This window comes from Mchenga conophoros, linkage group LG20 (assembly GCF_057382185.1).
Source record: "Mchenga conophoros isolate Kocher_MC1m ecotype Shallow Benthic linkage group LG20, M_conophoros_male_GT1.1, whole genome shotgun sequence".
NCBI classification, from domain to species: domain Eukaryota; kingdom Metazoa; phylum Chordata; class Actinopteri; order Cichliformes; family Cichlidae; genus Mchenga; species Mchenga conophoros.
Window position 1 is genome coordinate 10,813,036 of NC_140545.1, and position 26,965 is coordinate 10,840,000.

The 26,965-nt window shown below is 40.5% G+C and overlaps 2 protein-coding genes across 3 annotated transcripts; one reads left to right on the forward strand and one right to left on the reverse strand.

Annotated features, from left to right (window-relative positions):
- Positions 1-6: 6 nt before the first annotated feature.
- zgpat (zinc finger, CCCH-type with G patch domain) lies at positions 7-6,413 on the forward strand. The gene is made up of 7 exons (XM_085258912.1): positions 7-160; positions 535-1,193; positions 1,356-1,489; positions 1,580-1,747; positions 2,148-2,270; positions 3,585-3,996; positions 4,379-6,413. The coding sequence occupies exons 2-7, from the start codon at positions 580-582 to the stop codon at positions 4,515-4,517; spliced, it is 1,590 nt and encodes a 529-aa protein (XP_085115038.1). The 5' UTR covers positions 7-160; positions 535-579; the 3' UTR covers positions 4,518-6,413.
- A 110-nt stretch (positions 6,414-6,523) lies between these two features.
- chrna4b (cholinergic receptor, nicotinic, alpha 4b) lies at positions 6,524-21,531 on the reverse strand. 2 transcript variants are annotated; one of them, XM_085258911.1, is made up of 6 exons: positions 21,176-21,531; positions 18,535-18,686; positions 17,219-17,263; positions 17,022-17,131; positions 13,663-15,094; positions 6,524-11,726 (listed from the first exon to the last, which is right to left on the reverse strand). In XM_085258911.1, exons 1-6 carry the CDS (start codon positions 21,225-21,227, stop codon positions 11,601-11,603), a joined length of 1,917 nt encoding a protein of 638 aa, XP_085115037.1. In that variant the 5' UTR covers positions 21,228-21,531; the 3' UTR covers positions 6,524-11,600. The 2 variants fall into 2 exon arrangements, with proteins under 2 accessions (XP_085115037.1, XP_085115036.1); XM_085258910.1 differs by having other exon boundaries at positions 17,022-17,263.
- Between the last annotated feature and the right edge of the window lie 5,434 nt (positions 21,532-26,965).

Genomic DNA, 26,965 nt, shown 5'->3' on the forward strand with positions numbered 1-26,965 from the left:
CGTCAGACTCATACATATAGGCATGTTTGCCGGTGCTGCACAATCCTAGTATCTGTATTTAGTTATTTGAACTAAACATATTTTGAATAAAGAAGATTTTGTTGGGGCTGTCATTTTCCGTCGCCGTGGTGGATATGAGACAGCTACCCTAATTACAAAGGTAATACAAGTGTTGTAAAAGTTAGCTTAAAGACGGCTAACAGCTAAACAGTCTGTGATGATGTTACAGACATGATTATTTTGCTACGTTAAATCCTTGACAAATGTTATGGTACCTCGTAACACACCAAAACACACAGTCGATGCTCTTATTACAATGAAATCACATCTTTTAGATGTGGTTCTGTTGTCTACCTCAGATTTACCAACATTCACGAAGCTATGCTTCCTCTTTGTCCTGTTGTCACTCAAATATCTGGAAATTTCTTCTCTTGCTATAAATAAGTGGCCCATAAAGTGTGACTTTCGAAATGATCTTTCTTCTTATATCTAGATTCCCCTTTTATCTTTTGCATCTTGTTTTTTTTCCGCAAGGGGATAAGCTGCCGGTTCCTGCCCTGGCTCGTACCTAGGGTCAGCATGGATGAAGAATCCCTTGAGGCAGCCATCGCTGCCTATAGTGCCCAGTTGCAGCAGGTGGAGACAGCCCTGTCTGCCGGCCTGGACCCCACCCAGCACTCAGACCTGCTCAAACTGAAAGAAGATCTCCGTCAGCTGATAGAGCTCACTGAGGCCAGCCTGGTGTCTGTCAGAAAAAGTCAGCTGCTTGCAAGCCTCGAGGAAAGTAGCGGACTGCAAGTGAATGCATCAGAAGCAGCTACTGATGCAAACGGTGGACTTGATGCTGAGTTTGCTGCTTTCTACTCTGAACTTGGGGAGTCTTCGGGTAATAGCTCAGATTCCAAAGAGAGAACTAAGGACGGGGGAGGGGGGGAGGTGGATTATGAAGAGGAAGAAGAAGAAGAAGAAGAGGACAAGGAAGAAGAAGATGCACTAAGTGGTACCAAAGTAAGAGCGCCCTATCGGACAACATGGGGAACATTGGAGTATCACAATGCCATGGTAGTGGGGGCAGAACCGCCAGATGGAGATGAGGCACAAGTGCGAGTGCTCTACATCTACCCCACCCAGAAGTCTATGAAACCCTGCCCGTTCTACTTGGAGGATAAATGTCGCTTTCAGGATAACTGCAGGTAAATTATCACTTTCACTGAGGTGACCATAAATTACTGACAGCGTGATTTAAATTCGGGGCTTCTGTCAGTTCAGTCCCTTACAAGATTATTGTATCATCTACTTGGATCTCAGATCTGTACACACAGAGAGTTATATTTGGTGTTTTTTCACTATCAAAGGTTTTCTCACGGTGAGGTGGTCTATGTGTCGGAGCTCAGAGAGTTCCTAGACTCTGATCTAAGTAATCTGGAAGAAGGTTCATCTTGCTTGGCTCGTCATGAGGACGGTATCTGGCACCCAGGCAAAATAAAAGGTATTCTGTTCACAGAGTGGTCGTAATGTAAACACAAAAAAAGTATGAAGAGGTATAAAGAAATAACTCAAAGCCTTCCTCTCACTTTAGAAATTGACAGCGGTTTCTACACTGTGAAGTTCGACTCGCTGCTGCTGAAAGATGCCGTGGTCGAGGCCGACGGCGTTATCCCACCTTTAAGGGAAGATGACCCGCTGTCATCAGAGTCCGACTCGGATGACATCGGTGATGGAGATGATGCTATGGGATATGCAAAAGGTGTGTTTACATTTTGTAAGAAAAAACAAATCAGCCACAACATCAGAAAATATAATCTTTAAGTCTGCCTGCCAATAAAAAAGGCAATGGGGTTCAGAGGCACTCACTTAAAAAAAGAAAAAAAAGAAAATGAAGAGGCTGCATGGTGTCGTGATTTCTCTTGGCAAGTGAACGATCACCTGCTCGATTCACCTTTGGGGTTTTGTCAGTAAAACTCCTGACAAACAAACAGCTGAAAGTAGCTTATGTTAAAAAAAGTTTCATGTCAGGACATCATAGAGAACGATGTTAGTAAAAATGTATCTGTCATAGCTACACATTGGGCCAGTTATTAATATGAAGAAGGGTTTTCTTGACTTGAAAAAAGAACTGACTGTGTCTTTTACTTGTTGTGCAACAGTTATAGACTTTGCTGTGGAACCCACTGAAACATCAAGCAGTGCTAATTTTGGTGGCTGGGAGGCGCATACCAGAGGCATTGGATCCAAGCTCATGCTCAAAATGGGCTACGAATATGGAAAAGGTGAGTGCAAACAGTGCACAACACAGCGCTGAGGCTCAGAAGTCACAATGTCCACCCCTGGCATGCTGTTTAAAAATCAGCTAACCTAACTCTTTGCAGTCATTTTGTTTTATTTTTAATTCTTGAGTTTTAAAAATAGGACAAAACATACATTTAAGACACTTTTAGAAACAAGAAAAAGTAGCACCAAGATTAGGAGAGGTTGTGATGGTGTGTGGTTAGTGTAAGACAGTGGTGTTTGGGTGAAGCAGTTATTTTCTTTAACAAGACGCGAGAGGGCAGTAAGGTGCACTTTAAAATCATATACAATGCATCACAGCTCAAAAGTGTGTCATCTAACAATAGACACACAAATGTCTATGCTTAAATTTGTGCTTTGTCCAGTTTTATTTTCACTTTGCTCTGTACATGATTGTATGTTTGCCACGTAAACGAAACAAGTTTTCATATTAACTTAAAGTGGTTTGTGGTATATTCAACCCAAACAAATGTCTATCCAAAATAAAATCAAGTCAAGTCAGATGTTTTTGTATAGCACATTTAAAAGACATAGATCGGTCTTCAAGTTTGAGTTGAAGATTTCCAATCAGACCTACTTTGTTTTTTGGTTTGTGTGGGAGGGGTGGGTTGTTTATTAGGAAAAAGCTTAGATATTACAAACAGCCTCTTCCATGATTTTCTTCCTACTTTTGTCATACAAAAGACGGAGAGCAAGTACCAAAAATAGAGATAACTAATTAAATAACATTGATTAATTATTATTAAAGGAATGAAAGACAAAAAACAAAAAATGTTCCCAGTATCTTTTGGTTCTTCCAGTCTAATATTCAGTTGTTGAAAGGAGGAGAAATAACCTATATAAAATTATAAATAATTTAATTATAATATTTATAATGGTAGTGTGTGTGTGTGTGTAGCACATCTATCTATCTATCTATCTATCTATCTATCTATCTATCTATCTATCTATCTATCTATCTATCTATCTATCTATCTATCTATCTATCTATCTATCTATCTATCTATCTATCTATCTATCTATCTATCTATCTATCTATCTATCTATCTATCTTCTGGTTTTCACTGTCACACTCTATCATTTTTTGTGTGTAGGTCTGAGATTGAGAATTACAGTCAAACTACTAAACTAACATTAAGTTAGATACTGGCGAACTGGTGTCTTAGTTAACATATTTAGAATGAATACAAATGCATTTTCACTGCACAGTGAATCCTAATAAAAGTCTATGTATGCAGATGTAAGAAGCACATTACACTGTGTTCTTCTTCACTCACTGTCTTTTATGTTTTCAGGCTTGGGAAAGCTCCAGGAGGGCAGAGTGGAGCCAGTAATGGCGGTGGTACTACCCAAAGGAAAGTCTCTGGATCAGTGTTCTGAGTTCACCCAGAGACGCACCCAGAGCAAGGCTGCAAAGGACGGCGCACAAACCGGCCGCCCAAAGCGGCGCAGAAAGCCTCGGGTCGCTACCAGAGGGGGCCAGACTGTTTTTGACTTTCTCAACCACAAGCTTGGAGGCAAGACCGCTCATCCTCCCGAGGGGGGTGCTGTTGCGCCATCAGCGGCAACCGGGGTGGAGGCTTACCGGGGAGGAAAAAGCACCAAGAGGAGTCTGAACGTGAGGCTGTTCCAGGCTGCCGAGAGGGTGTCCCAGACCGAGAGGGAGATCCAGAAGCTGAGCGAGTCACTCAGCAGACAGGAAGGCAGGTCAGTACTGGGGTCAGTGCACAGTCTTCATTAGCTGTACTGCAACCTTAGCCAATTGTTTCCCCACAGAGCCTCAGCAGCTGCTGTCACATTAGAAACCATTGCATATATCGCTCTGCTTACACAATACAACAGTCTATTGTGAGATATGAAGCATGTGGAACTTGAGTTGCTATAATGTTCCTGACAGTTAAAGTGGTAATTAATGTGAGTTTACAAAGAAGGACTGTGGGAGTTGCGCGAAAATGTAAATAAGGTGTGAAGTTGCGAGGTTAGACACATGGTTCTGTGGCCAACGCAGCTAAATTCAGTTTGACTCATCATCTCGTCTCAATTCCTAATCTGTCTGGGTTTTTATTTATTTATTTTTATGTGTGCAAAGGGACCCATCCATAGTGAAGCAGTTGGAGGAGAAACTGTCAGCGGCCCGCCGGCTGTTGGTCCAGCAGAAAGCCCAGGAGCTGTCCATCCAGAGAGAGCACAAGAAGGCCGACACACACAAGAAGATGACTGAGTTCTGAGCTCAGCTGTCTCTCAAAGACATGGAGGATAAAGGAAAGCACCGCGAGCCTGAAATGAACTTTTGCTCCCGCCCTTATGTCAGGTTTTTTTTTTTTTTTGCTACACTGTATTTGAAGACTTGTTTTTTTCCAGTCGTTTCTCACTGCCGTCTCTTGATGCAGAGTGAATCCGCTGCTCTTCATTTATTTTTAAGCGCTGGCGCATTATCCGCTCAGCATTGATGTTTTTTTGATTTCCAGCTGCACAGGTCTCAATAATGTTCAAAAATATTTTTCATTTTTAATGAACTTTTGTTTTCCTAGCTGTATTTTTCTTCACCCGAACTGAAAAAAGAAAAATATATAGCTTGTTTGGAGAACCTATTGTGTGCCTTCCTTTGTTCTTAACCGCGCACACCTGAGCTCCACTTTAAACTGAATGGACTGTGTAACAGAATTTGTAATGTGCTCCCATTGTTAGGCTTCTTTGGCAGAGGTTTCGATCGCTCTGGCCGAGCACCGCTCCAGTGGTTGGTGCCGTATACTTGAACTTTCATACTTTTAAAATTACATCCTCAGGAGTTGGAAGACCTTTGCAGAGTTTTGAAGTTACGCCCACGCCTCTTACGGCTCGTACACACCATCTTTGAAGTTGCAACCGTAACCTTTCTGTTAAATAATGAATTTGGAGAGCAGCCTGCCTGCTCATAAAGTCTGACACACATTGTCTGTGGGGTTGGGTGGTGGCTACGTGAAGTAAAAGGTTGCAGTCGTGGTGCTGGGCAACCGTAGATCAGGCCTTCGTCCTTTTATAAGCGACTTCAAAACTGATGTGGCGAGGCATAATAACGCTATTACTTCAATTTATAAACACCTGCATTTAACATCTCAAATGAGTCCAGTGAGGTTTAGTGTGAGTCGGAGACCATGACAGACAACTAGAGGAACTGGTGAGCAATCATATCGTCCCTGAAGGAAGACAGATTGTACAATCATGCTAAAGCAGTAACAGCTGCAGTGAGATACAGTGTAAGCCTGTGCACGGGGGTCTACTGGAGAAGGCGGGAAAGCCACAGAGGCAGAACTCCTAAACCACCTTCTCTCCGTACCCTGAGGGAAGCCCCCGCTTGCACCTCGGTCTGCTGAGTGACAGCACTTTGACTGCTGAATACTGCAGGGGTGACGCTGAATTCGCTGATCATGGGCTAAATGCACTATGTGTGTTGATTTAATAGGATCCCTTGAGGGTCTGTGCTTCACGCTTTACCCCATTTATGAGGGTCCAGTCAGTGCCCAGCTAGAGGCAGATTCACTGCGTGTCCTACTGTGGTCGTGCTGTCTGCATGGTTGGGTGTATGAGTGCACCACACACTCCCACAGACACTCGTGCCATAAGAATTTGCTGGGGCAGTTTTTAACTGCGCTTCTCGGTGCCTCACAATTATGTGAGGTGAAATTACTTCTATTACTGTATGTTACTTGTGTTCATATTATATAGGTAACACATTACTCTGTTAATTTTTACTTGCTTTTAACTTTTTAAAAGAGTGTTACTCTGAACATGTAGATCAGCTGAGCTTTCTAATGTTTTTGTTTAATACTCCTGAGAAAAGTGTGTGTTTTTATGCCCTATTCACAATCACTGTCACAAATATTGTAAATATTTTCTTATGTACAGTCATATACAGGGTAGGAAATAAAGACATATGGTGCAGGTGGATGTCATTCTAGCACAGACAGGTTTATTGGCACACATCTTACAGATAAAAAAAAAACAGCCTAACGTTATAAAAGCATAAGGTTATTATCAGATATCTGGTTCAGTCTCTTACAGTGAACCTCACGCATGAATACAAATGTCTCACTTTCTTTGTGATGAATATTGCTGAAAACTGTGAACTGATTCAGTTATCTAGCAAACTATTTCGTGTCTGAACTCACAGAATAGATTATTAAAGTCATGCTAACTGTCTCAGTATTCCAGTTTTTACACTTAGTGGTGTTCCTGAGCTAATAGGCTTTGAAAAGGTGCAAGTAAAATCCTGCCAAGGGCTAGAGACCCCTGCACCTGCTCTGGCTGATCTTAAAGCCCCAGAGCTGGCCTCCAACCTGTAATCTCACCTCCAGCTGAACCTCCAGCTTGAGGCTGATTTATTTCATTAACACGGAGGAAATGAAATAGGACTTCCAGTATTAAGTAAACAGTCAAAACTGCTTTGATATAAAAGCCAAAGTCTGACCGCAGTGTTTATGGTAATCTGTCTGACTTGATCTTTGTAAGTTTTACGTCTAAACATGACCATGAAACCTGCATTGTATTCATTCAGGTTACTTTAAAGGTAGAGCTCTTCCTGCTCGGGTTTACAGTCATTATAGAAATGCTTTAATGGCTGAGTTTGCCAGTGATGTTCTGACTGCTTCCCTAACAGGCGCAGGCTGTTCTTTGGCCAGTTGGCATTGAATCTTGGATGCAGATGCTATTCCCTTGTGAAGATTTTGGCTCAATATACTAGTTTTTGAATCGTGAGTTTTACTTGAGATGAAAGTGACTTTGTGAAAATCTCTCTAGGATGCTTTTAATGCTCCCAGAGAAGCACGAGTGACTCCCAAAGCACTTAATGCATACTGTTTAAATACAAAATATTCTCATCTGACACAAATACACTGTAATCATGAAAACATGACTCTTCACATATGCAGCACTCTGTTCTATACATTGAAGGCCTTGCTATCTACCTTGTATGCACACTTATTACCAATTAACAGTTAACAAGTTTTCTTTTTACAATTTTGCATGATGCATGAAATTGACATGTTTTTCCATCAGTTTACACTTAATAACACATCAATGACTCACTCGAAGGTATTTTGAATATTGTCTCAGAACTGAGTCTTCTTGCTAAATCAATTTTAGCTTTGGATGGGATGTGGGGACTCTGTCCCATTCTCCTGAAACATCCATTTAAACTCTGTCAGTCTGGATGGGAACCATCCTTGAGCTGCCATCTGCAGGTGGCATACTGACGTTAAGTCTGGTCTTTGGTTGGGCCACTCAAGTGGCAGCATTGTGCTGAAACCACACTTGGACTTCATTTCAGTGTCATGTTGAAAGGTGAACTTTCATCCCAGTTTCAGGTTGCTGGACTCTGGAGACTCTGTTCTTCTAGGACTGTTCTGGATTTTAATGCATTCACACCACCTTCAGTCCTGACCCGTCTCTTTGTCCCTGTCACTGAGAAGCACCTTTGTGTTCACTACAGGGATAGTATTTCACTGTGGGGCTGAATGAGGTGATTGAAGGAGCCTGCTGTTTACCAGACATAAAACTTCTGGAGTTCTGCTCAGAGAGTTCAATTTTGGTTTCAGATCAGAAAATATATTTCCTGGTAAAAGCAAAGCTGACTGACATTATTAATTTTTACATATATTTGCTAGAAAAAATGGGACACAGCAAAATACTAAAACATGCAAACACAAATGGAAATACAATATACAAGGCAAAAACAGAGTTTGTACAATTTTAATAAGCTTGAAGGACAATATTTGGTATGACCACCTTTACTGTCCGACACAGTCTGAATTCTTAGGTAAACTTTTTGTAATGTCTTTTCGCGGTCTTCTGGAAAAGAGCCTTGAATGCCCTCCAGGTATCTTGAAGGACATTCAAGGCTTTTCTTTGGATGTCTCTGTGTAGATGATCCCACACTGCTTTAGTAATGTCAAGGTGTGATCTCTGGGGAGGCCAAATCTATTGCTGATATTATTCCACTGTATTTTTTTCAGTCCAGGCATGCTTTTAATACACTACTAGTGTGTTTGGGATGATTGTAATGCTGAAAAATGAAACCAATCAGATGATTTCCATGATTTTTGCATGTTTTCTTCATTCTAAATTCCAATTAAATTTTGACAAAATCCAACTCCACTGGCTGAAATGCAGCCCCTGACCATGACAGAGCGTCCACCATACAATGCAAATGTCTGTAGATACTCACTGTTGTGCGTCTCTCCTAACATCCTGCATATTGACAGCAATTTGAAGCAGAAAAATTCTATTTTGGATTTACCCCACTAGATTCCCTTGCGCTGTCATTGATTTTCAGTTCAGTTCTTGTGCAATGTGGCATAGCTCAGCCTTTTCTCCCTGTTTCCCTTGCTTAAGAATGGCTTCTTGACAGCCACTCTTCCGCTGAGACCATTTCTGCTGAGGCTTCAGCGTACAGTCAACCGTCCAGATGCATCTCTCGGTTCCTGTGTCTAGTCTTTGCTGGATTTTACCTAGGACTTTCATCGATAGCTTTTAGGCCTCACAGTTCTTCTCTTTTCCTTTGCTTATCCAATTTTCACAGACTTTTTAAGGACAGTCCCCACACCATGCCATACCCATTATATATAGGTTAGTATTAGTAAGGAAGCAGCTATCATTAAGTTCATCTTCTTTGCAGGAAATAACCAACATTTTGAAATCAAAATGTCTACATTAATTATCCGAGCAGGGGCATATGTATCTCAGAAGACAATCACTTAATTGAAATTAGCACTGAAGGTCAATTTTTCATAAAGGTAAATTCAATAGCATGACATTTAGCTGTAATTAATAACACTGTGTACTTACATGGCATTTGGCATTGCTTCCTTGAGGAAGCCAACACAAAGGACCTTTATGGAGTTTTGCCATTTGCTTTTCTACAAGTATTTAATGCTGAAATTATGCATGAGATCTGTGCTGAAAAGGCATGGCTTATCATTTAATGAAAATTAGTTTGTGGTTTCATAAAGACCACGCTCATTTCATTTTAGAATTATAATAACAATATGCTGTGGTATTGTGTATCCTTGGAAAACTGGTGGGATAAATGGAAATTAATATCCGTTCATATATAAATCTTTGAATGCAGACAAAAGATTTAAACTCATGTTTGTCATATGCTACATTTTTGATGTTGCAACAAAGCCAGAGCACTCATTTGTATTTCAGGCTATCGCCACCTTTTTTTCTCCAGAGTTTGTGCTGAAACGTACGAATAAACAGGGAGCACGGCAGCTATTTCACCTTGTTCAAAGTGCAGTGTTTCCATATTGTGCTAAATTGCTGTTTTCTCTTGTCTGTGAATTTACATAATGATCAGTGGTTAGTCGTCTGCTGAGCAAGTGGAAATGCAATAGTTTGTTTGTTGAGGTCAAAATTGAGGTCATTACTTTGGGTATTCAGGTGTAACATTACATGCTTTTAAAGCTAATCGGATGTGGAGTTTTATTCACGTGGAGCTGCAGAGTGCTGATGTACGAACACAGGATTAAAGTGGAGTAATTGAATACTTTTTCTTTTCACACACAATTCAGTGATACACGTTTGTTCTGTTCCTCATGTTTCATCAGTTTTGTTTTGTTTTTGTTTCATTTCCACTTCTTTAAGTTATTTAGGCCAACAGTTCAAATTTCTAAAATAGAAATATTAAAAAAGCCTTTTCATAGATTCACATACCTAATCTAGATGCTTTCCATTTAGCTTTATTTTATTTTACATGAAATTAATATAAGTAGACATGTGCCTATAGCTCTTTATGTGACATAAAGAAATCAAACAAGGCTTTCAAAAACATCTCACAACCCACACGCACGACAAAGGTGAGGGTGAATTTGGCACAAAGGCAAAGAAATCAAAAAATACACCCAACAAAGAGTGTGAGGGTGTTAAAGAACTACATGGACTTGAACTGAAACTGAAGTGAAGCATCTAAACTAGAAATGTGTGTGCAAAATGTACAGTGATGTGCTTTTGAACTAAAATAAACAATGAAATAATTATTTAATGCAAAAAAAATCTGTCCGGTCAGCTGTACAGTTCTGTTAAGGCCCATAATTATTTAATGATTGCTTTACTTCTTGCAAATTTTATAAGTGCTCCTAAATATAGTATCTGCTTTAGCTATTCTTTGAGGACAGAGGGACACGTGAGATTAATTTCTGTAACGTATTTTAAAAAAAACATCCAAAAAGCAGGTCCTCCTGTGGAAGCAGCGAATGAATAAAACTAAATGTAGTTAAGTGTGAAACCCTCCTCTGCCAACTTATTTTAAAACACTGCAGTACAATTAACCTTTGCTCTGTGCATGAAATAGTTTTTCACAGAATAGTGGCGTACTCATTAATAAATTTTAATTATCTTTTTTTATATAGCTGTTGTAGATACTGAAAAGATCCATTATGGGAAGCGACAGAAGTCAGGTCATAATGAAAGCGGAGAGGACGCTGGAATTAAATGTTGGAACTAATGAGTAACAAATTCATCTCAAAATCTTCAACGCCAAGGTAGAATAATAATATTACCAGCATCGCCACATTTATTGTCATCATCCATATCAGTTTCTGCTCTACTTGATAAACCAAAAGAAGCAAAAGAGATGGAAAGAATGACAACGATCTGCAGTAAAAGCAAAGAGAATGGCTGAATAGATGTGCTAGAGTTAGAAAGTTGCAAAGCTGCATGTTTGCTTACCTGTGGAGTGACTCTTGCACAAAGCAGGACACCTGAATGCACCCAGCCAAGAATTCTGGCAATTAGGTTTCAAAGAAACAATCGTTTTATGAACATATGTATTTTTTTGTATTTGGCGAAAGCACTGTACATTGATCTGTTCCACAGTCCACATACTGCAACACTGACATTACTGAAGGAATGTTAAAAGTTAGCTATATATTCAACTTTACACAGTCTTATGAACAGCTCCCGGTGCCTACAGTCTTTGTCTGTCTGTGGCATCATCCATAGTTCTTCATGGGTTAGAGTCAATTTTTCACCGTTTTTTACAAGAGTATCTGATTGAGCCATACAGCTCAATGTCAGAACGGAGTGACATGGAAGGATATTTTTGCTGTTGGCCTTTTGCCCTCATAAAGAATTTATATGCCCACTGAAATCGATGATTGATATTTCATCTTGTCTTTTAGCGAGTAACCTTCCGATGACCCGGCCTAAGAGCGAGAAATGTGACAAGTAGTCCTTTTGAAAAACAGAAAATAAAAAGACCTTTTTTTTGTTAAGAGAATGGGGGAACACGTCCTTCTGTCTGTCCGTGTTCTCTTTCCCTTGATGCAGAGATTCTAGATCATTCCAGCCAGCCAAGGAGGAAGAAAGAGTCCCACAGATCCCAGTATACACACCAGCACAAACATCCAGAGGAATATCCTGTCAATGACCATGGCCACATACTTCCAGTCCTCCTTGACCTAGCAGAGAGGGGAAACAGCACAGGGGGACATTTCAAATTTCACTCCACACCACCTTCCTTTTCTACCTGTCAGTTTTCACCCTTGATTGATTTCTCACGAATGGCTGATTTTTTCATTATGAGTCTGCTATCTCTTAAATGTCAGTCAATCCTTGCTTGTGTCTCTTATGAAAAATTCAAGGTCAAATTGTGGAGGTCCCATTGTTTTAAAGACAGGCCTATTCTGGTTAGAGCTCAAAAGTGTATTGTGGCGTCGACGGTGACTGATGTCAGTGAATACAATAGGTTTTTATTACATTTGCTCACATATATCCTCCAGAAACGTATTTTTCCCCTCTCAGAAACTTTATAATTAGCATTTTATCACTATGTGCTGAATTTTTTTTAATTATTTGACACGTAATACTTGTTCCAAGCACAGTTTCAGGGTTATGTTTGAAAGCAATAAAGAAAATTCACTGTTCACACTGAGTTGCCCATAAGAGCTTCTAAATAAGACAGCGTTCTTTTATCATCAGAAAATCCCGATTACTGTTATTACTGACTCAGTCATGTCACTTTTATCTTGCTTTTTAATAATTAGCAATGGTAAATTGACTTGTCATTTATGGGTCTGATACTTGATTGTCATTATGTGTTTATGTGCTCTTCCTTTCTTGCATCCCTTCTGAGTTTTTGGGTATGCGCATCCTCAACATATGCAAAAGCCATGGGAGCAGTATATAAACATGTATGTAAATGCCAACAACAAATGTTTTGAAAAGAAACAAATATGATATTGAAAGTCTTATTATACTTTGTATGATTTACAGTGAGCAGAATCAGTAGTTTAAAAATATATTCGTGTTGGCAGGGGTGATTTGGCCCTGTTCTTTTTCTAGTCAATAACATTTTTAAAGCCTCCTCCTAGTACACAGCATAGACAGGAAAAAGTACAGTATGTGAACAATGCTGCATGCAGTGGAGCTCTGCATACATAGATGATAAAAAGCAGATAACAACATAACCATTTTTTATTTTTATGCAACACACAAAGGACAGCCCACACTGCTTAAAACACACTATTTTTCCAGTTATTCTGCAAAGCAGCACGCATTTATCTGAGAACTGTAACACGATTTAGTTGTTGTCACTCAGTGGCTGAGTTCAGCTTAGCTGGATCTCTGACATGCAAAATAACAGGGTTCCTTGTTTGTTCAGGATTACTTTCATCCTCTTTTGCACGAGAAAAGAAAGAAGGGGAGGAGCACTGCTTGGTGGGAGTGAGCACAGGGAACATACATGTAGGCTTTTTGCATGGAAGTACATTTCACCCCTGTAGGATCCAGTCAGAATCTACTGTTTTTATTTAACGTTCCTCTGACACCTTAAATGCCTGCAGGCAAAAGATGCGAGGTAGTTATGGGGTTTTTTTTACAAACAAACTGACCTTTTAGAAATGTGCCCGCTGAGGTACCATGTTTCTCCTGCTGGGATCTGACTAATTTTGAAATTGAACAAATCGTGACAGATCAGGTATTGGATTTTATTCTCCCATTTACTTCAGTCTCTAAATGGTAGCTCAAAATTACACAGTGTGGTTTTTGTCCTGTCTGTCTCCTCTCATTCCCAACTAGCCGTGGCAGATAGCTCCCTGAGCCCGGTTCTGCCGGAGGCTTCTTCCTGTTAAAAGGGAGTTTCTCCTTCCCACTGTTGCCAAGCGCTTGCTCATAGGGGGTCATTTGATTGTTTTGGGGTTTCTTTTTCAAATTATTGTAGGGTCTTAACACTAAAATATAAAGCACCTTGAGGTGACTGCTGTTGGGATTTGGCAATAGATAAATCAAAAATTGTGCTAAAAGCCCTTATTTAATTTCTGAAAGGATTTCACTTGTGTTTAAAACAGAACATTTAGAAACATTATTACCAAGGCTTGATCGTTTCTGTCTACTCACTGAAAAGTCTGCATCTTCTGCCCTGAGATGATCAGCGATGTACTGCACTCCCTCTATAGCCCGTTTCATAGCTGGAGAAATAGTTGGAATCACAGCATCCTGTTGGGTACTTGCATCTTTTGTGGACTCTGCTGTTAGGGTTTCTGCTAGCTGATCTGTAGGAGGAGTTTTTTTCAACTGCCCCATTATTCCAGAGACCCCATCATCATGCAGACAGCAGTACTGGACACTGCTGGAGCGACACAGATGTCTGGCTTTCTGAGGAAGCGACTTCTGTTGGTCACACATTTGCTCTACGCTGTGGGAGCGACCATTTGGGGCCAGTCTACTTGGTTCTTCCCTCGACAGGTTGCGAAGTGGACCCAGTGGCAAAGTTGGGGGCAATGACAATTGGGAAGAAGACGAGGCCGCTGAGTTGTGTCTGCGTAGGGGTTGCTTCTCTGAGAGAACTGAATACTGACCAGATGTGGATCGGCTGAAAATGTCGGCCTTCAGTGGGTGATCTTCTTCATTGTGCTTCCCAAGAGGGGAAGAGGGTGGAGATGGTGAGCAGACGAGGATGCTTGGGCTGTCAGACTGTGTCCTTGGGATTATATTTTCAGCCTGGGCCATTTGTATTAGCCCAGTCTCTAGGCCTGTCCAGAAGGCCTGAGAGTTGCCTGTGGCAGATATCGTTGTTGGACGGTGCATCATCTCAATAAGCTTCTTGCAGTGCTGCTTTGCGGTGCCTGGCGGACGCTTCATGAAGAGGACCTGAGGTACCAAGTCCAGGAATACTCTGCGGACCCAGTGAGGCATGCCATGTGTTTGTGGGGATCGGTGGTGTACATTCAACACAAAGACGGTAATTATGATGGAGAGCGTGACAAAGACCATAGTGAACAGCAGGTATTCACCAATCAGTGGTATGACCAGAGATGTAGATGGTATTATCTCTGTTATCAGCAGGAGGAACACTGTTAAGGACAGTAGCACTGAAATGCACAAGGTAATCTTCTCGCCACACTGGGAAGGCAAATAGAACACCAGCACAGTCAAGCAGGAGATAAGCAGACAGGGGATAATAAGGTTTATAGTGTAGAACAATGGAAGCCTCCGAATGATGAAGTAGTAAGTGATGTCTGCATAGATCTCTGTGCAGCACTCATACTTTTTTGTATTGTACTTGCCCACTGCATTGACAATCACCCACTCCCCGCTCTCCCAGTAGTCCATCTGGTCCACATCACCGGCCATGCTGATCAGATCGATCTTGGCACGGTCATAGGTCCAAGAGCCGAACTTCATCTTGCAGCTTTGCTGGTCAAAAGGGAAAAACGTGACATCTATGCTGCATGAAGACTTATAAATGGCTGGTGGCATCCACTTTATCTGGCCATCGTAGAACAGATGCGCCTTTGTGAAGTGAGTAACTGCAAAGTCACCGTCGGCACTGCAGATGAAGACCAGGGGAGAAAGGTGGAAACACATATATCAGACTCACATCACATTTTAGCCCCTCTTTAATAAAGGAATTTTATAAGTTTAATTCTGGGTGATTTCTTCAAGCACTACTTTAAAATGTTCAAGGTCAGTCGCAGCTCACAGGTAGAGTAGATGTTCAGTTGCCATGGAGGTAACTAAGTCTTTTTCATTGGAAAACTCAAGTAACAAATAAGATTTTTTGCTCAATAGATACAGGAGAAAGTTAAAGAAGTGGTGTTATCCGTTTTTACAGTTTCTAACCCTGTGAAATTCAGGGGTCGAGACTAATTTAAAATGTATTTAAAAGATTAAGTATTCTGAGTCATCAAATAAAAAGTGAAAATGTCTTCCTCTATGTCAATGACACTTATGTTTATGTGTGTACATCTCTAAATGGGCAAGATGTCATGTCTTTAACATTCTGTTGGTGTCCAGTTTGTTCATTATTCAGTTCATTCACAGTCTGTTGTTGCCTTTTTGTTATCTCTTCATGCTCTACTTGTGTTTGAGTCTGTCTCCATTGAGTTACTTCCTGTTTTATTTTGGTGTTCCTTGTCATTTTCTTTTCTTTTTTTGCAGTTCCTGTGTCTCATTATCCCTGATTTGTTCCAGCTGTGTTCCCCATCTTTTTCCACCAGCCTCATTAGCTTTTGTATTTATTGTCTCAGTCTTCCCTTGTCCTTCGTTGAGTGGCTCCATATTTCTGTGTGTTCTCTAATGTTTCTCTGAGTCTTGTAGTATTTGTTAGTGTTTCCTATCCTGGAGTAATTATTCCTCATTATTCCATTTTCCCGTTCTTATTTTGGACTGTTTCCCTTTCATCAATCCTCCACTTAATGCTTGCTTTATGCTGCACATTGCATTTGGGTCCGCATGCAGCTACCACTTTCCACACAGCTTATGATTTTCTGTTTAGAGACGTTTATGGAACAATTCAGTGCTAACATGATATAATTTTCGAGACGTGAATAAGGTCTTCATGAGCCAGAGGAAAACAGAACTTGAAGATACAGTTTTGTCTCAGATCTGAAATCTCCTTTGTGTACACAACAGTCCTGCTTTTACACACCTGATACCAGTTATTACATCCACCCTCATCGTGTGAACCAGCAATCTCAGTTCTACATCTCAAGGTGCAGAGCTCATTCCAAACCATTCAGCTCAAGTCTACAGAGGAAATAGCTTGAACCTATGTAATCAGAAAACCCTTTTGATGTTTATTTTCTCTGAATGGACATGCAGGCTATTCACAATGTAACATTTTGCTGTTTAAATCAATGCTGTTTACAAAAGTCTTTGAGATATTGTGTCACAAATGCACTTCACAAGTGAGATCGCCATGTTTTGCCTCACTAATTAAAAGAGAGAAGTGACAAAGGTTCAGTCATTTCACCATGAAAACAACAATCTTTGTTCAATAACTTAAAAGTTGGATATTTAGCAAATTCTTTCATGAAATTTTCTTTCCTATTAGCCGACTTTTGGAAAAAATATTAATCCAGGTTTACTTGAGGTGCTCATACTAGATGCATTTTATCGTTGAAATACATCCAGTTACATTTCACCTTCTTATTCCCAGCCAAATATATTACTTTCTGTCATACTGAGCTTTGTTTGTAACCACATCCATTAGGAGTGACCTTGTTCACATATATTTCAACTAAATTACTTTATGACATTGGCACAGGACAAGATGTTTGGCACAACAGCAGATTCTTCGTGTTTTCCCTCAAGTCATGCCATCTGTTGGAATTAAACCACCAGAATCTGAGCATTACTTGCCATATGATCATTTTTACATTGAAATGTTGACATTTAAAACGCACAGGAAGCACACTGTGGGCCTGAAAAGAATCTAAATTTCATATAGCACAAAAAGGTGTTTCCTTCCTCACTTGTTGTAGAGGACAATGTCGGGTCTCCAGATAATCTCTGAGGGGATACGTATGGAGGTGACATTTTCATAATCCTCTGGGTTCCAGCGGAGTTTGTAATCGTTCCATTCCTGTTGCAAAACATTAATCATATTTATGCATCGCAGCGTTATACTGGACTGTATTTCACATGCCTTTTCTCTATCATCTTTTCTTACTTGCTTAACCCAGACATTTGTAGTCATCATCTGGTTCTTCTCATCCTTTTATGGAAAACAGAAAAGAGGATTACTCTGATTACAATGAATTCAACGTCCATCAGCACTTTATTACCACTGAGATAGAATTGAGTTTTTTCTTTCTCTCTTTTTTATGGTCCTGCCCCAAACTCATGGGGATGGGATTTTGTCCCCATAAGTGAGTGTTAGTCCCCACAAGTACAGTAGTATGGCAGTGGTCTGTCCTCACAAAGACGTCCAAACAAGTACACACACACACACACACACACACACACACACACACACACACACACACACACACACACACATTCATGAATCATTTCTAGAACAAATCAACCAGAACAAAAAACACTTTCACTTCTTTGCAGGCAAGCTGCTTTCTCCAGCTCTTCCCTGGGAACTTCTAAGACACAGCAGGCAGTGAATGCACTGTGCAGGAGAAGACAACTTCACCTAAAGTTGACTCTCACCGGCAGGCAGGTGGAGAAAGTACTGTCAACTAATTGTTTGTCATAAACCTGAAAAGTCATCCCCTGCAGCACAGTCTTGCACTGGGGAACTTTTAAATGGCTCTGCATGGCAGTCGGGTGTTTATATAATCATTTTTACCTTAGTCAACAGAATCTCAGTGACATTTGTGTAAAATGCATACTAAAAGCTTGCACTTAAAACCACAGGAGGTCTGGAATGCAAAGATACCAACATGACGAGAGGGGTTAACGACGTTATTTTTGTCTAGAGCAGCTGTGTCTGGATTGCTGCTCAGGAGACAGATTTGAATATTTACTGTCTGTGTTAGCATACTTGAAAAGTGAATTTAATTTGGGAAAATAATGCATTGTCTTCTGTTGGTGTGATTTCATTTCCGCTGATTTATCTCTCTTGCGTGGTGTATCTTTCAGCTAGTAATTACCAATATACAGCACATAAGACAGAATCTCCTCCCAACATAACACTCATAATAATGAAACACATGTCTCATGCCCATTCAACAAGCCAGGATGTTTGTAATTACAAGGATAGCTTTTTTGTTAAATCGTTACAACTTTAGTGATATATGTATTTAGATATTTACATAAATGGTAACTTAATTACAGGTAGTTAAAAAAAGCTATTTAATGATCAGAGTCCCATTATGGAGCCATAACATCGAAATGTCTCGCAGTCGTTTCTTTTCTCCTCAAAGAAGAAACACACAGATCGTGTTATTTTTGAAGGGCACAGTGGTAGCTAGACTTTAATGTCCAGTCGTAGATGTTGATGGAAACTTAACAAAGATGTCAGCTATTACTTACCACATCAATTAGCTGAGCGATAGATAGTCCAAAGTGGACTAGTACTGTATCTGTAGTGTTCCTCACAGGTCGGGAGAGCTTATTGTAATTTGCAAACAGATTCTGGAGCAGCCTCTCTTCAGCGTGGGCACGGGGTCCAAGTTGGAAACACACTGAGGCCAGAAATGAGAAAAAAATTCAACAAAACAAGAAGCTGAGATTAATCGTGTGCCGTCCTGTTTATGTAATTTAAACGAGACCAATTGATCTTTACTTAGAACTGCAACTGCAATGCATAGGATATTCTTTCCTACGTTTTTTTTTTTTTTTTTTTAACTCCATGGTGATTTGTACCAGTTGATTTTGTGCAGGGCTCTTGTGCATATTCTCATAACCATTTTGAATTGTTTCTATTTTTGTTCACATATTCATGAAATACAGGGCAGAACTTTATACGAATACTATTAATGTTGAAAATATTTGCTTCCATTCACAATACATTAATCTGTAATGGATTGAGCTGATGCTACGATACCAAAGAATACAGAGTGTAATCTAAAAGTAGGGTGACCTCTATTATACAGCTGGCCTATGGTTACATGAGACGGGATCTGAGAGACGGGACAAATCAGGATGGAGGGTTTGGGGTGGGGGGGTTGCATAAAAGGAATAAGAGGAAGGAACAAACGTGCTGATGGAGCGATCTGTCCAGACGTTTCCCTCACCACCCTCCTCCACCCACCCTCCACTCTCTCCCTCTCCCTTTCTTCCTTTCAACAGCCGTCCTGATGAAGCAACTCAATCAGATCCCTCGGCACTGAGAAGGACCCGGCGAGGTCTGGGGACAATTAAAGAGAAAGGGATGATCCTGTGCCTTCGACAGGACGACGTCCTTTGCATTTTGGTTCTTTCCTTTCACATTCACTTGGGCACTTTTCCATTATAAACCTTGTTGCATCTGTGCAGGTAATTCATTGTGTTTGCAATCTGTCAGAGGCAGTGATTGATTTAACTGGCCTCACTGATATTTTATCATCTCTAGCAGTACCACACAGTTCAATGTCTTTCTTTCTCTTTGGATTTAATTTGTTTTGTCAAATATCACATGAAAAAAATAATCCTAAAGAGGACCCTTCCAAACTAGATTCTTGTGGTTTCTGGACAACATTAATATATTCGCCAAACACACTTGCTTGGCTCAGGCCCCTATAGAAAGGACGTGAGAGGACCTTTCTATAGGCTTCCATTAGTAACTTCCACTTTTCTAAGGCTATATTATTCCAAACGCCCCTTACTTGTATCCTTAAAATAGCGATACAGGTGTTGTTGCCATGCTGCTGGCCTTCCTCTTGGGTCCTTCTACCCACTCAATCAAAGTTGATGGGCTGTCTTTCAGTTGACTGAAAACTGGCATCCACTATTTTTAAAAGCTTGGGATCGATATCTTATTAAATGGATATAGTTTCTTTTTCCTTTCATGTCTTGTCTTCCTGTTTTCACCTGGATCTGTTTGACATTTCCAGACACCCAACAACCTTGAAATGCTGTTACACGTTCAGATGAGAGAGGCCGTCAAAGGTGGCGTTTGTTTTATCGCATCAAATTCTATCATTATCTGTTGAATGCGACCAATATTAAACTAAACCGGAGGCTCAAGTACATTCTGAATCAGCCTTGGGACTAATGGGTTTATATGGGAGAGCTCACAGGGTGTTGTGACTTTGGTAAAAAATGCAGATTAGAGCAATAATCTTTGCAGGGAAAAGTAGGCAACTGTTAGATGAGTTTACTTCTACATGGTGTGTTCTCCATTACACTATGAATAAGACTCATGCAGACTGTGATGATGCCAGTGTCTGTCACTCGTTATCGTGAAGTTTTTCTTATATTGCTGTATTTTACAGTTTTCTGAAGCTACAGCAAAGCCTGATGAGTTATTTGGACGTGTCAGAGCTACTGGGTCCAAATCTGTCCTCATCTGATCAATGCTGTCTCATAGGACAGTATTGCATCAGAAGCAAATTAGTTTTCACTCAAGTGAATACTACACAACCAGGCAGATGAAGCTTGTTACCAGGCTACAAAGCTCGCGTAGCAACACAGGCAGTTTCTACCCTTCAGCAGCAAACTACAGAAAACAAGTTTTTTTGTCCCAAAGGTCGTGTGTTTTTATGGTTGTATTGTTCATTGTGCCAAATTAGCCCTCAGCAAAAATCATTGCCTGTCTAATAAGTAATGAGACTGGGGTGGACTGAATATAGATGACTGGGGTAAGGAGAGAGGCTTATATTAAATAGAAAAGCAAGGCCATCTGATGCCTTTCAGTCGTTTCTCTGAATTGCCCTGCTATTTAGGGCAAATCTATTGAAATGGCACAAATACAGGCAGTTCTTTTGAGTCATGCAGTAAATTTCTTTGTAAGCCAACTTTGTTGATGCTGATAAACTTGACCAGCGTGATATTTTAAACAGAAAAAAGAGGAGTGGAAAAAAAATCTAATTTGAGATGATTAGTAGCTAAAAAACCCTCCTCTTTCAATATATACTTCTGCCTTCAGCAAAAATGAAAAATGCATAAACATCCTTCGCATCGGTTTCCCCTATGTTGAAAAATAAAATGACAGATGATGCAGCTTTAATGACAGCACGGTGGAATTATTTACCTTGTGGAGGAAGAGTGAAGAAAAGTAAGCTCAAACATTTGTAGAAATCCATAGTGATCCAGCAGTACCCAACTCTATCAGTGAACTCCCTCCAACTTCTGCTGGATTTCAGTCATAGCAGAAGTGATCAAACCTGGAAAGTCTGCCCTGTGACAGCAGGTCGTCAAGGGGTTCAGATCAGGTTAAACACCCAGACGCAGAGGTCACGTCAGTCTGAGTCAACCCAGGGTCCGGCGGTCCTCCTGATTCCATCTCTCCATCTTTTCACAATCTCTTTTGTCCAGTCATAGCAGTATGAAGGACCCACAGACACATAGTGTAGTTTTTCTCATCCAACACTTCAAAGTCCCTCCTCCTCCTTCCACTGGAATCCTTCATCCAAGTGTGGCTGGCTTATCCTTCTCTTCTCCACCCTCCCTGTCAACATTACTCCCTCCCTCGCCTCTCATCTCTCCGCCTCCTCACCTCATCTCTCCCTCTCTCTCTTTCTCTCCCCCCTCTCTCTCTCACACACCTCATTTCTCTCTTTGTATTCTATCTTTCCCTCCTACTTACATATTTCTTTTTCTCCCTGTTCCAGTTTTCTCTTCTTCACTTTTTTCATTGAAAACAGAACTTTTTGTCAGTCTCTTTCTGTGTGTGTGTGTGTGTGTGTGTGTGTGTGTGTGTGTGTGTGTGTGTGTGTGTGTGTGTGTGTGTGTGTGTGTGTGTGTGTGAGGGAGAGTGTGAGAAGGAGTGTGGGGTGGGATTGGTAGGAGGATGGGGTAGTGGATGTCGACTTTTTGATTACTGGTACATACAGCAGCAGCGCTGTGTGGTTTTCTTGACCAGTTATTTGTATGTGAGCTGTGTTACAGTGTATGTGCAGCTACCTGTCAAAGTCCACTGTGTTAAAAAGTGCCAGTGAGTCACAGGACCTCTGGATACTCTTCAACCTCCCCTCTGCACTGTTTCCCACGAGCACTCCCCCCGCCCACCCTTTCTCCCCCACTCCTTTTTCTTTTAAACACCCCTGACCCTCACACACTGTCAATTTTTCATGTGACGTCTCACACACAGATGAAGACTTCTTTTTCTCTATAGCATCTTACTTCCCCCCCAGTCTGCTTTCAGCTTTTATACGTCAGCAGAGCTCAATGCCAAGGCTAGCCATCTATTGAGACAGTCACATTTGCTTGAGGTGTATTTCCTGTTGCTGAATATCTTTTTCATTTTTCTCCAGCAATGTCAAAATGTCACCTGAGAATGAGAACTGGAGAGCCTTAAAAAAATGTAAGCGTCATCATTACATGAGGATGGGTGAAGGAGAAGCTGACTTTTGACTTTCTGACAGTTCTTCCTGAGTGTTATATGACAGAGTGAAAGAAAAGATGTGCAAACAAAGATATATTTTGCTGTTTTAGTTGTCTTTGTCAGATATGCTTCTCTGTGAGCCCACAGAGAAGAGCCTCTGCAGAGCACGCATTGATTTTTTCTAATCAAAGACGAAGTTCTCTTGATCCAGCGATGACTAACTGTGACGTGACAGATGAAGAGATTCCTCTCGCCAGTTTGCCACCACGAGCACAGATCCACATTCTTGCCATGAGAGATTTGATAGCTGATTATTTATTTGGATTGCTGACAGGAGTCAGGCAGGAATTTGTAAGTGGGACAATGTAGCAGCAGGGAGCACTGGAAGAGGAAATTTCACTTACAGTAAAAGGGCACGGTGCACAAACAGGCCAATTGCCTGGTGGCTGTCGCATATTAGTTTATCTCACACCCACATGCAGACACATATAGTCTCCCTCCGCGGCCATCTCATCAGATGAAAAGAACCATCTGTGCTTTTTGCTTTGCGAATGGTAAAGGAGAATATGGTATGGTCACCTCTTCCTGCAACCTCCTTAATAATTCATCTTGTTCTGATATTGCAGCACCTCTGCTGATCCCCAAACAAACACTTTGACCTCTGCTCCAGATGGTCACAAACTAAACACACGTGCTGACCTGGTGGCGTCCCTTTAAAGCAGGAAGATGAGTGGCTGCAATCTTAACTGCAGTGCACAGTAGGTATTTCAAATGTTTATCAAATCCTTAGCATTTGATAAAACCTAGCTGGTTTGTATATGTGCAACGCATGTCAGGGTTGGGAATCTGGGTGTTGCGGTGTCAGTCTGCCAGCCTGTATATTAAACTTTGTCCATTGGACTTTTCCTCTGGCGACAGTACCACGAGGTTGACATTTGTGCTTTAAAGTGATGTGTTTTGATAACCATTAAATGGGGTGCCATGCAATTTGGAGCAGTCGATACTTTTCCCTCTCATAATGAAGAGTGATTGCTTTTGTGACGCCTTGATTTTTCATCTAGCACAATTACCAGATCAACATTTTAATTTGTCCAATCCTATGATTTACAAGCAGCTATATGCAAAACTAATAACACTCTGGAGACTTAGCTGCATTTTGTGTTAGATGCAAATGAGCTAATTTAGCATGCAACCATGGTGAATTAGAAGCATGGACTGTATGATACTGTATAGCCACATACTAACAGGCTGACTGTACCTCACCGAGGTTCACAGACCCTTCCAGCATGGTTGTTTGGATCCTGTTCCAAGCTTTCCGGAGCTACCAAGAAAAATAAATAATTCAGCCACTTTGGTGAAGAGAACATAATGAAATTTGCATAATTTAAAGCTCAAATCACAGTTTGGTGCTTAAATGTCATGACTTGAAATGTGATCTGTTGCTTTACTGATGCTGATTCAAGCTAAACAGTGCATCACTCATGGTGTTAAATTGAAGTTTGCTAACTTGACTGATATGTGGTAAATAAGCACCGTCTGCCATCAAACATGCAGTTTATTCACTGTTGACAATAGTGGCTGATTCTAATTGTGCACACATTATTATTTCGTTCAATAAACAAATTGCATTGCTTTTACCAAAATCTTCACTGAGGAAACATCGTTTTTATAAGTGGTATCCCTATGTTGGTGCTGAGGGATCACCAGCACACATGAGGTATTATTTGATTTTCAAAAATTTGACCTGATGGGGAAAATATGCAGTTAAAGAAAAGATCTCAATGCTAATCTCCAGATGCAAGTGAGCCAAAACATTTTAATGGGTGCTGGGCACATTTCTGCATGATGGCACAAAAGTTGTTAAGTGATTTATCTTAGTTCACCAAATAGTACTGCAATTGTAGCACCCTGCAGTTTTCAAATTGTTTTTAGCTTTTGATCAATCATCAGTCTGGGAAATCTCCTTCTACCCCAGGAGTATCAGACTCATTTTAGTTCATGGGCCACATACGGCTTAATTTGATTTCAAGTTGGCTGAACCATTAAAACAAAGCCATAATAAACCACATGAAACACAGACCCCTCTAAACTGCTCATTTCTTGAATTGTAAAGAACTACATTTAAAAAAAAAAATTGCATTTCCATATTTAATGAGCCATGCATTTACAAAATAGATGATGAACATCCTGAAATTTTCTTAAGAATATAAAACACGGTGTCAACAATATGTCTCACTTTTCCCATGTTCAGTGAGCCTGTTGCCATTAAATGTGCACACCAACTCACAGATCATGGTTGTTGTACAAAAACTCCACATGAAGAGCATTCTTTTATTAAATGAGTACAATACTTTATATTTATATGGCTCAATCTGTTTGAATGCAAAAACACTTTTATGTTTCCAAATATTTATAATAAGTTTTGAACTGATGATTTTATTTACTAAGGGAAAAAAGGTTCCTACTTATTAAAAAAAGATCCAAACCTACCTGACCCTATGTGAGAAAGTAAATTCCCCCCAAACTAATAACTGTTTGTGCCACCATTGGCAACTGCAATCAAGCGTCTGTGTTAATTAGCAATGAGTTTTTCACATCACTGTGGAAGATTTTGGCTCACTCTTCTTTGCAGAATTGTTGTAATTCTGCTATATTGCAGGTTTTCCCAGCATGGGTCGCCTGTTTAAAGTCATACCCAAGCATCCCAATCAGATTTAAGTCCAGACTTTGACTAGTTTTCTCTCTGGATGCCACGTCTGTGCAGTCTCTGTCTTATTGTTGAATCTTAAACTCTTGTTTTAACTGTGGCAAGTGACGCCTGCAGTTCTTCAGATGTTGTTCTGGGTTCTTTTTCACACATAGAGCCAGGTAGGTTTGGATAGCTTTTTAGGTTATCTTTGTCTAATATTTAAATTTGTTTGATGATTTGAAATGTTTAAGTGACATATATGCAAAAAGATAAGAAATCAGGAAGGGGTAGGTACCTTTTCATAGTACTGTACATATGTAGTAATGCTGGCATTACTTCACTGCTTCATCTTAGTCTTGATGCAGTTGACTGGACCTCACCACAATTTGACTGATTGCTTTCAGTTCCACCAAAGTGAACTGAACTAACCTGGCAAATACAGCAGACTTTGTTTAAACTGAACAAAAGGATTAAATCTAAAAGCTAAGTCCTTCATCAAATGCAACCACTCAATTCTGACCTTGAGAGAAGAAAAAGGAAAGCACCTTTTACTTGAGCACAGAATAACGTAACACTTACAACTCCGACGCCATGAGTACACGAACAGTTATCAGACTGAAGATTCACTCTGACCACAGCTATATGTTAGATAGGATGTATTTATAAAAGATCAGTGTGAGGCACGATAGAGAGTTTATGCTAATCAGACAGTTCATTAGAGCATTAAACTTTAAAGATTAGAAGTACTTTGAATGGACTTCCAAACCGAGTGAAGTATCTGCAGTTTTGATCAGATCACAAAGTGTGTTCCCGCTGAAGTCAGTCTCTATGAGGAGAGCTCCCTGAAACAATCCCTGGATCTGAGATCGCCAGGTCAGCTTTCACCCAACAGCGCATGTTGTGCCTCAGTGATTCACACAGCGTTCTTTGTTATACAGACATGCATCCAGCTTCAGACACACAAACCCACACAGACATAGGGATTCAAGCCATGCATGCATAAACACCTAGCCTACTAGGGTTGCCAAGATCACCTGTCAGTCATGGCTGCTGCCTCTTCAAAGGCTGCACAAAACCCCCTACAGCACTTTTCCCCTGTAATATCTGTTTAAAATGAAAGAGTTTCACATGTGCCTCTATGGGATATAAACAGAAAGCTTTAAATCTTTAAAAATCTCAAAGTATTGCTGCTTTTCCCGCTGCATTGTCTTGTGTTCAGTTTTCTTTTACCATAGATTCAAATTAGAAGCAGTAGATGGATGTACAAGCCATCCTGAATGCTGCTGGCAAAGGCAAATATTGATACAGTTGGATGCCAACTGTGAACCTAACTGCACTAGCCCAGGGGTGAACTGAGATACCCAATGAACACGTACCAAAAAAGATGGGGCACCTGCAATGCCGTGGGGTGAACGACATCTGTTAGCTAGATACATGCAGTCCTCACAAAATATCACGGAGTCAGGCACAGAGCGTGCAGCTACGTGATAAAGGCCTCATGGATGCTTCCTCTCAAATGAGAGCAGGGGCTGCTTTTTAACTATGATGTTATCTTATGAAGATTCAGTGGCATCACGCTCTTTGTTGCCCATGCTGTCTGAGATCAATATTATTTTGATTACAGTGTAAATCAATAGGCACAACCACCATTAAATCAAATGATGCTATGTCCAGAAACAATAGTTGTCATTGGTTTCATTCCTCTGATTGTGAATAGATCAGTTATCATCATTTTACTGTTGACTTATTAGAACATTATAATGACATTCATGGTTGCCAATAAGAGTAATGATACACTAAGTACACCT